The sequence below is a fragment of the Anolis sagrei genome, chromosome 1 (assembly GCF_037176765.1).
Source record: "Anolis sagrei isolate rAnoSag1 chromosome 1, rAnoSag1.mat, whole genome shotgun sequence".
NCBI classification, from domain to species: domain Eukaryota; kingdom Metazoa; phylum Chordata; class Lepidosauria; order Squamata; family Dactyloidae; genus Anolis; species Anolis sagrei.
The window spans coordinates 106,619,752-106,634,978 of NC_090021.1; the positions used below are offsets into that span (position 1 = coordinate 106,619,752).

A 15,227-nucleotide genomic window follows, 5' to 3' on the forward strand; every position below is an offset into this window, starting at 1 on the left:
TTGCATTTTGTTTTTCCTGCCAAAGTGGAGTATCTTGCATTTGTCACTGTTGAACTTAATTTTGTTAGTTTTGGCCCATCTCTCTAATCTGTCAAGATCGTTTTGAATTCTGCTCCTGTCCTCTGGAGTATTGGCTATCTCTCCCAAGTACATTTATGAACTTTCCCACTTGAGGTTAATAAAATAATAAATGGACTGTTTTTCTGCCAGTTCACCTTATCTTGGCTGCATATTCATTAATAGCACAAATGTAAATAAACTAGCTTTAAGATGGGTGGTAAACTTGCATTTTACATGCTAGATGTGGTCTGCAGAACCTTCTTATCTGGCTTACCAGCTCCTCCTCTCTAATCTCAACCCACTTTTCTTGATCCATCATCTGTACCTTCTTTGTGAGTGGAATACAAAAGGGACAAAAGATGGGAGAGGGAATCTTCATGGTAATGCTTCCTGTTTGTTGTCCTATTGAGGCTCCCCTGGCTTTCATTTAATGGCAGAAGTATAGTAAGGGAGAGCAGGAAAAAAAACTGAAATGGCTTTTTCAGAGATCAGCCAGGATAAGGAGCTTAAACAGAGAAGAAGGCACATAATAGTCAGGTTGGCTGAAGTGAGGCACGTGAAAGGTGACTTGAGAGGCAGGAGAAGAGAAGCAAAGATGAGTCAAGCACAAGAAAGACCAGAATGGAAACCAGGAATGAAGGATGATAGTGAAGGAATATGGGGATGAAGGGAGACTGAAACGAGGTGTGTAGATTGTGTAAGTAGAGGACATAGTTGGCGTGTAGATGCCTGGCTGTAGTTCAACTTAGTTTTTCAGGCCTTTGTTGTCATGTGGCTGGTGATTCCTTTGGACTGCATTCCTAGATACATACAGGGAGCACTCGGGATTTGGGCACTTGAGCTCATTTTATAAATCTCTTTGCATTTCATTTTCAGTTAACGTATGTTCTTCTGGATATTGGAATTCAGGAGCTATTTCCAGAACTGAGTAATGAGGTCAGTAATGAGACAGACATGTAATAACTTCTTGTTTTTGTGATAGTAGGTATATTTTAACAGCTTATAAACGTATTTTCTTCATCAAATTGAAACAACGGAGTTCTAAACCATATCCTCCATATCCATATCCATTGATTCTGCATCCATGTCTTGAAAATATTCCAAACTAGAATAAATACATACAGGAACCTTGATTTTTGCCATTCAATATAAGGGATGCCATTTTACTACCCCATTGTGTCTCATGGGACTTGAGGATTCATAGATTTTAGCATCCACAGGGGGTCCTGGAACCAAACCCCAGCAGATACCAAAGATGCGCTGTGTAGAAAAATAAATAAATAATGACATATTGCTCTTCTGAGAAAAATAAAGGTTTGATTTAACCATGGTTGTAGTTACAAATCAGGAATACAAGCTCCCTCATAGAAGTGGTTGGGCATTTTTGTCCACTGCATGCATGTTGATGTGCAACCTGAAATAGAAGCCGTCTGCATTCAATCCAAGATAGTTGAAACAGAGGTCTATATGTAATACTGTTACATGTGTAGATGGGCATTCTTGGCTGATATGTATCCATTTGCCTCATCAAAATGGGCAGTTATAATACTCCTTCATATTTGGTTTCCCAGTATTGTGATTCAAGTCAAGGGCCATGTAGCACAATTGGCATGCAGATGCTCATACTGAGAATCAAGCAGTCTGTATCTTGGCCATGGTTCACTCGTTATGTTTTAGTAAAATAGTTTCTGAAACTTCCAATTGGTCTGTCTTGATGTCCACAGCACATCTGACTTCTTGGTTCTCTTTAATGAGCTTGGTGACAAATTCCAGCGGGGACATCATGCTAGTCTGACACCAACAGTGTGTCTCGGGCATCAGAAAGACAGTTTAAAATTGGGAGGGTGCTGCTGCTGCTCTCAGAGTTTTTGAATTATGACTATATCGTTATTTGCCATTTGCTAATCGAGAAGGGTCTGTTAGGAGCTGCAGTTCTACACTTGGAGGGCTGCTTAATTCCCATTCCTGATTTAAAGGGAGGTGCTTTTGTGGGTAAGACTGTGCTTCATCAAATCTCAGTGTTTATCAGGTCTGGTTATGATGTCACAATAAATCTATTGGTGTTTCAGATGCCCTAGGATTTGCGGCTGATGTTGACATCCCCTTCTGCTGCCTTGTCCCATTTCCTTTATCCTCTGTGAAAAATCCTGGGCCCAGATGGATCCAAAGATCTGCAAGGAGAAGAAATCCCAACCATGGCTCCCTTCCTTGAACGGCTGAGCTAGGGCAAGACTTTGGGTGATGCTCTGCAACAGTCCACGTGCCAGGGTTTCTGCACTGCTTTTGTTGGCATGCAGCCTGAAACAGGAGCTGTAATTCTGCACAAACAGAAGAACAAATGGATTTCAGTTCTCATACATAAGACTCATGCTTTAAGCCAGAAGAAAGCCTTTGTTCACACAGAAGAAGCCATCTGAGGAAGGAGGGGCACTTCTGAAATCACCTCAGTAATTTTGATTTTTATAGCTCTTGCACATTGTTTATGAGAGTGAGTTTTGGGAGTGGTTCCATTGCTGGTTTCTGAGAAGCACAGAGAGCAGTTTTATTGAGCGCTACGCAATTGAAGAATTGGACAATGGACAAACCAAAGTCCTTTTTGTTCCATTAATCAGCCTTCGGTCAGATTTCTCTGGAGATTGACAAGCAAAATAAAAACAGAACCATTCCTTATTGTGTATCCCAACAGTACCATTACCAATAGTAATTATTCTGATTACCAATATGGAACGACCGTAGTTGTTGAATGATCCGTTCTCTATTCATTTGACTTGGCCTTTTAAAGCAATGTGTTCTAGTTGTTATTGCAGGTTATTATTTTTTCCATAGACTCTGAAATACACATTGCAGAGATGCTTTTATTGGGTCAAATGAAAGGCATGCCGTGCATCATGCTTCATCAGGCAAAGATGGTTAAAATTCATGTAGGGAAACAAAAGTGATGGTGTTTTAAGGTCGTAAGTCTTCATCTTACTTCATGTGTTTACTTAAGATGGTCTTAGTGGAAGTGCAGATAGAGGCCACATCTCTTCGTGACCATAAGGTGACTGGAACACGGGACCCCAACACTTGTCACTTTTTTTCCACACATACTTGTTTTAACATCTTAGAATGATTAAGAAGCTGTCTGGTTTTGAAAGCTAGTATGATTTATTTTGGCAAAATTAATTTAAAAAATCACTATAACATGTATTTCGGATTTTGTTGTATGGTAACATCATAGCTACCCTTACATTTTACCCCCACATGGTACATCATGAAATAAAACATCTTTACCATGTCAGACTTTGTTTTTATAACAAAGAATATATTTATGATCTCTTTATTTATTGTTTCTTCATCACAGGGTCATTTTAATAAAAACGCAGTGGCACTTTTTTGTTTGTTTGGCCTGCTTTTCATTGAAGACTTGCATTTTTAATTTTAGATTCAGCGATGTCTTTTTAGTATTGTTTTACTCAGTTCTTCAAACATTCAGTCAAACGTAGCCATACAGGTATGCATTTTCATGTATTTCAGAGGATCAGAGCTATGGTAGTAATCTCACAGTGTTTCCTACTATGACTCGGAGATTGCAACTAGTCTGTCACACAGCTTGCTGGAAATCCTCCTGTTGAAATAAAAAAGAACCCCAAAAGCACTCAATGGCATCCCATGCAATTGGGTGTGATTTCCTTAGAAATTTGCAGTGGCTTCTGGTCCTTGAGTCTTGTATTAATGAAGCTACATGTCTGGAGTGGAGTTGTGCTTTTTGCATTATTGCATGGCATGGTTTAGAATGATTTCACTGTCTGAATGGTGCCTTCAGCAAACCATGCTCATCTCTGTATTTACCTATGACATTTGAGAATTTAAGACACTGAACTTCCTAATCAATTTATTCAAACTAATTGTGTTTACTGCTATAATACATATTGCTGTATTCTGTTTGTTTCCTGGCTGGATAAATTAAATCAAGGTGATTCTCTCCCCGTCCCCCATTTTGTTGCCCTTAACAGGTTGAAAAGCATTTTTTCTCCACATCAGATCACTGAATTAACTCTATTCTGTAGATGACTGTTATGTTCTGGTTTAATGGATGGGTCATTTGTGTAGTTTTGTACATTTTTGCCTGTATATACAACAAACTTCTAAGTTTGGAGAAAAATATCTTTACTCAAGAAAAATTAAACTTTATTATTGACTGAATTTCAATGACCTTGTTGCCTGTTTTGCCCCTGGATAAAGTGTTTATTTTATTTTATTTAATTCATTTATATTCCGCCCTTCTCACCCCAAAGGGGATTCAGGGCAGAGCACAACACATAAATGGCAAACATTCAATTCCAGACATAATTACACTACACACCTACTTAAACATTAAACATTAATGTTAACATTAAACGTTAAAATCCACTGTTTAAAACCATCTCAATCATCCACATTGAATCCGGTTGGCATGGTGGGGTTTCTTAATGCTGCCTTATTGCACTGTCCCAAAGGCTTGGTCCCACAGCCAAGTTTTTACCAACTTTCTGAAGGACAGAAGGGAGGGGGCTAATCTGATCGCATCCAGAAGGGAGTTCCATAGCCAAGGGACAGTCACCGAGAAGGCCCTCTCTCTCATCCCTGCCAATTGTGCTTGTGACAATGGCGAGACAGAGAGCAGGGCTTCCCCAGAAGATCTTAATCTCTGTGATGACTCATAAAGGGAGATGCGTTCAGACAGGTAATTGGGCCGGGGTCATTTAAGGCTTTATAGGACAAAGCTAGCACTTTGCATTCTCGGTAGCAAACTGGCAACCACTGGAGCTGATGTAACATGGGAGTTGACTGCTCCCAGTATGCCGCCCCAGTTATAAACCTAGCTGCCTCTCAGACTATTTGAAGCTTCCAAACAGTCTTCAAAGGCAACCCCATGTATAGCACATTGCAGTAGTCTATCCTAGTTGTAACGAGAACATGGACCACCGTGGCCAAGTACGTAGATAAAACTTAGGAAAAATTAGGACATTGCTTTTTGCTGTCTGTGAAGGACCAAACAGTCTTTTGTATGTGTGCTGACCAGTGATTCCAAACCATGATTTGCACTTCAGACACGTAGACAGGTGAAATATAGATGTTGTCCAAAACGGTAAACTTTTGGGGCCTGAACAGAATTTCAAAAAATTGGTACAAATCCAGCAGTTGTTCACAAATGCTGTTTTTTTCTGGATTGTCTGCTTAGACAAATATGCAAATGGTTTAATATTACATTAATCATACCAAGGTCTTTTTAAGGCTTTGCCCATATTTTTGCAGAAATGACTGCAAGAAATAGACTTCATTGGCTTTCAGGGTTTTTTTAAGGCCATGCACTGAATATGGATGTGATTATTAACTCTCTAAGGTACATAGCTGCTATGGAGCTTAATTTTTAAGAGCATTTCTGCTGGCTCTTCAGCTCATGAATCGGTCAGTCCTGCCTTCATCAATTCCATTTCTACGTTTCCTCTCTTTTCCCATTTTCTATCTTAGCTGTGTGTGATAATTGAGGCTGAAAATGTGAACTAATCCGTTCAAGTACACTAGTCCCCTTGAGTTTCAATTTTGTGTCCATTACTCTATATGAGCTTCATTGAAACAGCATTACTTTGTTCATCCTTCAGAGCTTATGCTCTTAGAAATAGTCCCCACAAATAAAATGAAATCAATACATGATAGTGATATACTATCACTACTTAGTTTAATTATGTTAATTAATTCTACCTTCTCCTGCGTTTCCCACCACTAGTAATGAAATGTACCAAACTTGGTTCGGTTCATGGAATAATGCAGTGTTTAAAATAAAGTAAGCTAGGGACTTATTTGACGCAGATCCTTCCTTTTAGTTTACCATGAAAATAATAACTTTAAACGGTATCATTTTTAAGGTTAAGCTTAACTAGTCAGTCAGTCAGTAGCCTTTATTTCAGTCAACAAACCATCGGCTAGAACATCTTGTGCTTTGCAGGATCTACTAAATTTCACCAAATTAAATAATACAGTCACAGTCTGCACATACTAGGGGTGCTTTTTAATTACAATGTAGGCTTATTTCAGTTCCCTAAAATTCATAGTAATAAGACATATATACATACTGACTATATACATAAAATTATGTACATTGGTCATACAGTGTACATTAAACCTTAAAATCAGCATTAAAATTCACAGGCTTTCCATTCATTCCAGCACTAATCATGTTCATACTGGCTTATAAACATCCTTGAATGATCTCAAGACCTTAGATTGTGTCTCAACTATTAACAAGTCACTTCGGTGTCCACAGAGCAGGTGAAAATTAATGGATGAGGTAGAAAAACAAAACAAATAAGCTGGAAATCAGATAAAGATGTCCTTGGAATACAATCGTGTGTATTCCACGTGATTGAGTGGAAAACAACACGCGTCCTTCAACTGCTGGATATACTCTTCCCATTTTGGTAATATAACTGGACACAACTGCCACGTCAAGATCACCTGTTCAAAATGTTTTAAAGAAGTTTATGTTAGTTTATGCTTATCAAACAAATCATTTGAACATCTCAGTTCTACCAAAGTGGATTATCAATCACTACATTGTGTGCATTAAAGTTCACAGCTATTTGGTGCTAACTAGGCTTAAGATACAAGGTGTTTCAAAAAGATTGGATTTTATTTGAAATCTATACTACTTTGAAATTATGTCCATAATTTTGAGATACCCTGAAGTATCTGTAATGTGATGTGTATAACCTTTGTCTACATCAGATATACTTTATTTATTTATTTTGGGGATTTCTATGCCGCCTTTCTCCTGATGGATTCAAGGCGACTCACATCAATAAAATAGGCAATAATTAAAATAGACAATATAACATAAGTCATCCATTAAAACAGACTATAAAACCAAAAAAGCTCTATAGCATCAATCATCTTGTAATATTTAAAATTCAATTAAATAAAATGCTTCTAAAATTTCCAGATATCTATAAAATACTAGAACTCAATAAAGTCTATTAAAAGCTTATTTGAGTAGGAAAGTCTTCAGTACTTTCCTAAAGGACATAAGATAGGGAGCTCATTCCAAAGCTCATTCCAAAGCTTTGGTGCTGCTCTGCCCAATCTGTATCATAGGAGACGGTGCCTCAAGTAGCCTGGACCAAAGCTGTGTAGGGCTTTATGGGTTAAAACCAGCATACCTGGTAATAGAAGTATGCATTCCTGCTTATGATAAGCAAGGTAAAAAAAACATATCCTTCCAGAACCCTTTACTGAGCATGTGTGAAGCACAAAACAGGGTGAGAAGGAGAAAGCAGATCGACCTGCCTGGCAAGTAACCCCCAGTATATCAAAATTTTCAAAATAGAAATCATAAGTGGAGGGTGGTGAAAAAAATTAATCCCTGCATACACTTCAGAAAAAGTTTTCAAGTGGTCTCTAGAAGGTTCAAAATGTTTTTCTTCTGATAAAAACCTTACCACCCGATTGTTTCATTTCTTGTTTTTTATGATCTGAAGAGAAACCAGATTGTTTCATTTCCCTTGAAAACTGTTCTTCTTTTTATTGTACAGAAGGCTAGCCCTATTCTTTCCATGTTACTTCTATACTTGTTACCAAATTTTCTGTTAAAGAAGGAATACCTTGAAGCATATTTGCTTTGAATACACTACTGAAGGAGGTTTTGGCTCCTCCCAAAACCAAACTAGAATATTCCTAACTTGTAGAATGATCTTTTGCAAAGGGCAGATAAATCTATGACTGTTTTGCACTGGAACTCTTCAAACTTTGTGTTTGGACTTAATTAGTAGAACAGAGGACTTCTCACGCGTGCACCTGTTTTCCCATGCGTGCTTACCACTAACAATGTATATGCTCTGGTGTCTATGAGTGCTAAGATACTCAAGCGCTGAATATCAATAGGTTTCTATGCATGTCCTTCAGTTCCTGGTAGTTTTAGAAATCAAACCCGTAACATCTGGACTGCTGGGAGGTCTGTTTATATGCTTGACATGTAGAAGCAATCATGAAAGAATTTAACATAGTAGGAAAAGAATGTGGAAAGAATATCTGAAAGTCCTAATTCAAAAATAAGTTTGGAATATTACTTTAAAAAAAAAGAACTTTCAGCTTTGCTTGATCATTGAATCACCCAACAAGGCATTGCTTGATATTGTTACTGAATCTAGGAAGATAGCCACGTATCTTGCTACCAACAAAATCCCAAAATGTCCACAAATGAGCAGTATGTTTATTGGTCAACTAAAATGAATCCTGGAAACTTTTGAAGTTTTGCTGGCCTCTTCATCAGACAAATATGTTGTGTAAAATCTTTGCTTTATAAAGAAGGCAGTGAAGCACTGAAAGCTTGATTGCTGTGATTTGTTTTACTAGGTCATCTGAACCAATCTCCAATTCACAGTGTATTTAATATCCCAGTTCCAGAAGAACTGGGATTCACTCCAGTCTTGCTGTAGTTCTCTATAGTGCAAAAATCATTGCTCCAGCTTTCTGGAACATGTTTTAAGGTGACTTGTCAATTTTGCTGAAATGTGTGTGCCAATGGACTCTGGATTTTATTCAAATGTTGTCTTAAAGAATGTACTTCCCGTTTTGGGTAACACCCTAAAGCAACCTGAGTTGAAATATTTTCTCTTTCAGCTTGAATACTGTAATTGAAAATACAGGATGGCATTTTATTAATATTTGAGATATCACCATATCTATATATACTTACCACTACTGTGGTTGTTTGAACTTCCTTGTAGCATAGAATAACCATCCCCTCCCCCAGCAAGGAAAGACGGTAAAAGGACTTTGTATGTTTTTTCCATCTCGACTGGTACATAGACTGGTACTCTACACTCTGTGCAAAGGACCTTTAAGCTTATTACTCTGTTCCTTGGCTTTCGGGAGAGATCATACACAACACGTATGCCTACAGAAAAACACACATTTGAATAGAATTTTAGAAGATCAGTGGCAACCAAGGGAAGGGTTAAGAATAAATTAGATGTCATTTCTTTGAAGGGTGGTCATTTTTAAATCTCTCACTCTACACATGTCTTCTGAAGAGAATGCATGTTCATTTAATACTTAACCTATGGTGGCTGGTGTCCATCAGACTAGAGCAAAAAAGCTGGAGCAAAACCTGTCACTGCATTTGAATAGGGTCATATGAGTAACACATTAGTCATGGTACATCTTTGAGATTTGGTTTTAAAGAAAAACAGGGAAAATGGTTTCACATCTCCAAAATGACTCCCTACCTAATACTTCTGAAGAAACAAATAATTGCCTACACATCACATGAAAGTAAAATAGTAATACGGTACTCATAGCAATTTCAGGGGGTTTTTTCCCAAGGAAACATTGCTACATCTGACATATTGTGTCTTTGCTAACATCATTTCTTGCAAATTGTTACTCATAAAGTCAGTATTCTCTCGTAGGAATGATCACCAAGCTCTTTTCCCAGGTGCTCTGTTGATTTCTTTCTACTCAGAAATGCGGAGCATGTAAATCACTTGCACTCTCCTTCCTGTCCATCTTAAAATAAAACAAAGAGTTGTTCTTCAAGGCAGGCTTCCTTCTGTCTGTGCCCTTGAATTTCACCATAATGTTAGTCATATGCTAATTCCAGAGCAAAGGCAAAAGCCCCCAAAGTCCTCTGGAATCCTGATGGATCAGTTTATAGCAGTGGTTCTCATTCTTTTTTGACCAGAGACCACTTTGACCATGGACCACTTTACCAGGGACCACTTTGACTAGGGACCCCTTTGACCAGGGACCATTTTGACCAGGGACCACTCTCCAACATTAGTACCAAAAGGGTTTCTCGAATCAGTTTTTGGTCAACTTCAGATTCTGTTTGAGGTGCTGATTCAGAAAATTGCATTGGGTAGAGCACATCAGCTCTAGTTTCTGATACATAATATATGCCATGGAATGGCAGGTGGCACAGAGTGGAAATAAAATAAAATAAAGGAGGCTCATGGACCAGATTTTCATCCCTGTGGCACACTGGTTGTCCGTGGCCCACAGGTTAAGAACCAGTGGTTTATACATAGTAAAGGTATTATAAACTAATTGCATAAGAATCTACTGATTGCACTCTTAAAGAAATAGTGCTTTCCTACTCCATGGCAATTCCTTGTCAGTTGTTTCAGCACCTCTGGCAAAGAAGACCTTAACTGTACATGAGGCAGGAAAAGAAAGTCTTTGTAGGGGGAGCCTTGCCTGTGATTATCCAATAGACAAGTTTTGCAAGCTGGCGAATTAGGAAGCCAATGCCAGTGAGAGTGAGCCAAGCCTGGCTGGGCAGTACGTTAAACAGTGCCAGCCCCAACTGTGGTCCAAAATCCCAATCTAAGAAGTATAATTATTTGTTCATAAATGCAAATATTTTTTCCTGATCTAGAACAGAAATAAGATGTGAGGTGATGAGGAATGGGAGTTTTAGTGATAGTTAATTCATGGGGTTTTTTGGTTTGGGGTTTAGTTTTTTGTTTTTTTGCTTGTGGTATATTTTGGAATTAGGACACACATGCTGGAGGCCCCACTGGTACTTGCAGCATAACAAGACCCTTGGATTATACCATCCCGGGAGGTGTGTTGACATGTCTGTGAAGTTAAGCTTGTTGATTGTTCACCTTTTACTTGGCTTCACTTGCATATACAAAACAAGTCTCTCCAATGGTACAATGCAAAAGCAAGATAAGCCACCTATTTATCAATCAGAAATAAAGAGTGTTTAGGGCTCTGAACAAGGGATGGCACTGAATTCAGGGATGGCGCTTACCTGAGACTTGTAGTAGTTCGCCTGTTCCTTGCCCATGCCTGTAAACACTGTGCTCAAAGGCTTCTTTCAGAGTTGAACCTTTGATCTGTAGCAAGTCAAATGTTCCTCCAAAGGGCAACACAGAGAGCAACTCTTCCCAGGTAATTGTACCTGAATACAATGAAATGTTTAAAAATACAGTCAAGTGTAGAATCTTGTTTAATATCATCTTGATTATTTCACATCTTAGTTTATGATAATATAGAATTGGAGATTTTTTTTTCATGTCAGGAACGACTTGAGAAACTGCAAGTTGCTTGTGGTGTGAGAGAATTGGCCATCTGGAAGGACGTTGCCCAGGGGGCACCCAGATGTTTAATCATCCTTATGGGAGGCTTCTCTGATGTCCCCATATGGGGATCTGGAGCTGACAGAGCAAGCTTATCCATGTTCTCCCTGGATTCAAACCTCTCACCTGTCGGTCTTCAGTCCTGCCGGCATAAGGGTTTAACCCATTGTACCACCATGAGCTCTGGAGAAATGTAAGTGCTCCAGATATTGTTGAACTCATGAACATTGGCCAACCTGGTCAAGAGCGAAGGTGGGTGGGAATAAAGCCAGTCCCTGCGTTATGGACAAAATAGATTCTGAAGGTTTGTTCTTAAGTTAAATTTGTCTGTAAGTCAAAGTTTCAAGTGTAACCTCAGCCAAAAAAGATATTTATTTTAGTTTTGGATAGCATAAAGAAGAGTTAACTCCCCTGTAATGTTTGTTTTGCTGTCTGTGCCCCTGTTCAGAAGATTCCACTTTACTTTTTGTCCCTGTGAAATGGGAATTTGGAATTTTTGGCACGTCATAGAAACAAGGACAGGTGCTAAAGCTTTAGTGAACAAACCTTTTCCCCATGATCTTTCTTCCAGGAGTGAATTTCCCTTTCTAGGGGAGGATTTCCTCTTACTTCCTGTTATCTCACCCCCCCCCCCCCTGTTCCTAATAATGAGTCTGATGTAAGTCGGATGTCTGTAAATTCAGATGCCAGAGATGAAAAGGGAAACCTTTGCCTTTGTTTGTGCATTGCATGTCATTGTCATTCACTGTATAAAAATGCATTGAATGTTTGCTTATAGATGTGTATACTGTAATCCGCTCTGAGTCCCCTTGGGGAGATAGAGCGGAATATAAATAAAGTGTATTATTAACTGCCTGTGGTAGTTTGCAGCCTCTCCAACTCTAATGGTTATAACTTGAGAAGACTGACTCCAAATGCTTATTTGTTGTCCTTGGGCAAGCCTCAATCTTGCCGTTCAGCCTACATTACAAATATGTTGCATAAGATACAGTGTAAGAGTTGTGTATATGCTACCTTGAACAAATGTGGGTTTTTTTAAAAAAACAAACAAACAAAAAAAACCAAAACCCAGTTGTATAACAGTGTCTCAGGACATCTTCCAATACAAAATCAGAAGAACAATCAGCAAGCAAGAGCAATTAATTATAATAAAAGCATTGTTAAATAGGATTTAAGAACAGCTAGCAAACATGTAAATAATCAGGACAGACAAAGGAAACAGAAAAAGATTTCAAACACTAGAAGCCCTGAAAAGAAAGGACAAGACATATTTCACCCGGCAACTAAAAGATGGTTTTTAAGAAGGCAACGCTGCGTCTGCCCTATAACAGGGGCTAGTAAAGTGTTCTTGAATGCCAATTCCCAGGATTTGTCACTATTAGCTGTGCTGACCAGAGCTGGTAGAACTTGGAATCCAACAACATCTAGCCAAACTTTATCCAATTCCAAAAGCCAGAGGTCACTACAAAAAGGGTTCTCTGTCCAGTAGCCATTAACTCAGGAGGGAGGAGGGAATCATCTGGAGTAGACCTTTTGAAGTAGATCTCAACTGACTAAAATATAAGCTTTAATTTAATATAATAATATTATAATGTAATACAATATAATACTACTACTAATACTGTATAATAATATTATATATTATATATTACATGTAATATTACTAATAACAGAGGCAGCAATTGGGATGATTTAATGTGATACGAATGACAATGGACTAACCCAGACACTGATTTTAAACCGAGGTGATTTTAAACAAATGTTTTATTAATATAATGTATTTTTAAATGAATTGTTTTTAACTGTATTTTATGTTTGTGATTAGCACTAAAATGACGCAGATTTCAAGGATGCCACCATCATCACCCTCTTCAAAAAAGGGGAAAGAACAGACTGTGGAAACTATCGAGGCATCTTCCTTCTAACCTCCGCTGGGAAAATCCTCGCAAGAATCCTTGCAAACCGCCTTCTGCCCCTCCCAGAAGACACCCTCCCAGAATCCCAGAACGGCTTCCGCTCCTCCAGAGGAACCGTGGACATGAACATAGTATAAACATAGTAAATAAAATAAATAAATAAATAATGTGAGTGGTCAGTGTAACTCAATCTGGAGCTATTGAAAAACATGCCATATTTACATGATTGGTTCTGAAAAACAATGTTCCTTCAACTGGTGCCTTCCAAATGTTTTGGACTACAGTACCTAGCAGACTACTGTGGCTAGGACTGATGGGATTTGGAATCCAAAACATCTGGAAGAACCAGGTTGGGAAAAGCTGACAAAAAGGCTCCAGTATGTGCTGCTACTTAATGCATGGATTCTTCTTAACATGTAAAGCTTACTTTAGTGCTGTGTGTGCCTGGTTGTTGTTTGGAGCTTTCTGAAATGACACAAGGGAACTGAATGGTAAGAAGTCTGTTTTTGTTATTTGTACATGATGGCACATCCCTGTGGAAAAGATGTTTGTTTGTTTTTAAAAAAACTAACCTTCATTTGAAGAATATAATCAGTGGACTGTCACAGTATCTTCCAACACCAAGAAAAATGTTCTCTTTAACATCTTGTGTTAACTTTTTGTTGCTGGCATGTATGTATGTGCAAAGAGGGAGGAGAAAAAGAGAGAAGTCTTTACAGTCTGATTAGTTTAAGAAAAACAACAGAGGTGAAATACAGAAGTTATCAAATAAGAATCACAAAACTAGTTGACAGAAATGTGAAACAGAGAGATTAAACCGAAGCAGAATTGCCAAAAAAAACAACAAAACCCGACAACCCTAGTTCCTACGAAGCATACCATTGTTGATTTTTTCATTAATGGGTCCCCGTATTCCACCACCATTTATGATGCACATTGAAACATGATTCCATTGATTGTCATCTGGATGTCTCAGGTTACTGTTAACCTAGAACATTTGAAAAGAAAGTAATTTCTATCACTTTGGGTTTTTGAGGGGGTACAAGGACTCCAGCAAGTCAGTTTTGCCAAGCATTTTATGAACTCGTTTTTAAAAAGAAGATGAGAATTTTTGGATGGTTATTTCAGAAATAAATACCCCTCACAGTAAAAAACAAAAACAAACCCACAGCTTAAATATGTTTACATGTTTTCCTACATGTTTACATGTCACTCAAATCACAAAACATGTTTCTTACTCCAAAACAAACAAGTATATATTTTGACAAATTTAGGAATGACTTTGGGTGTTTCACTAAAAAATGTATGTATTTATAGTTGAAAAATAGAGATATCAGAAGGATGATCTATGCTGGAGAAGTCAGAAGTGATGATGTACTAGTCCAGTATTTTCCAACCTGGGGGTTGGGACCCCTGGGGAGGTCACGAGGGGGGTGTCAGAGGGGTCACCAAAGACCATCTGACACTGGGGTTTCTGTGTGGGAAGTTTGGCCCTATCCTATTGGTGGTGGGGTTCAGAATGCACTTTGGTTGTTGTTGAACTATAAATCCCAGCAACTACAACTTCAAAATGTCAAGGTCTATTTTCCCCAAACTCCACCAGTGTTCACATTTGGGCATATTGAGGATTCGTGCCAACTTTGATCCAGATCCATCATTGTTTGGGTCCACAGTGCTCTCTGGATGTAGGTGAATTCCAACTCCAAAACTCAAGGTCAATGCCCACCAAACCGTTCTAGTATTTTCTGTTGGTCATGGGAGTTCTGTGTGCCAAGTTTGTTGGTGGAGTTCAGAATGCTCTTTGATTGTAGGTGAACTATAAATCCCAGCAACTCCAACTCCAACTCCCAAATGAGAATATCACCCCCCCCCCCCCCCTGCCCATCCCCACCAGTATTCACATTTGGGCATATCAGATATTTGTGCCAAGTTTGGTCCAGTGAACGAAAATATCAGTGAATGTATTTCATTCACTGATATTTACATTATGATTCGTAACAGTATCAAAATTACACCTAGGAAGTAGCAATGAAAATAATTTTATGGTTGCAGGTCACCACAACATGAGGAACTGTATTAAGGGGCCACGGCATTAGGAAGGCTGAGAACCACTGTGCTAGCCTTTTATAAAATACTGGTGCTATAT

At 38.5% G+C, this 15,227-nt stretch overlaps 2 protein-coding genes across 2 annotated transcripts in view; one reads left to right on the forward strand and one right to left on the reverse strand.

Annotated features, from left to right (window-relative positions):
* Positions 1-4,245, forward strand: part of SNX14 (sorting nexin 14) — a 52,019-nt gene extending 47,774 nt beyond the window's left edge. The window contains exons 27-28 of the mRNA XM_060752990.2: positions 937-996; positions 2,130-4,245. Of these exons, the coding sequence (XP_060608973.2) occupies positions 937-996; positions 2,130-2,138 (69 nt within the window). The 3' untranslated portion in view covers positions 2,139-4,245. The remainder of the gene's footprint in view (positions 1-936; positions 997-2,129) is intronic.
* Positions 4,246-6,072: 1,827 nt separating this feature from the next.
* NT5E (5'-nucleotidase ecto) overlaps positions 6,073-15,227 on the reverse strand; it is a 39,601-nt gene continuing 30,446 nt past the window's right edge. The window contains exons 6-9 of the mRNA XM_060752989.2: positions 13,961-14,069; positions 10,838-10,987; positions 8,774-8,974; positions 6,073-6,537 (exon numbers count right to left, since the gene is read on the reverse strand). Of these exons, the coding sequence (XP_060608972.2) occupies positions 6,359-6,537; positions 8,774-8,974; positions 10,838-10,987; positions 13,961-14,069 (639 nt within the window). The 3' untranslated portion in view covers positions 6,073-6,358. The remainder of the gene's footprint in view (positions 6,538-8,773; positions 8,975-10,837; positions 10,988-13,960; positions 14,070-15,227) is intronic.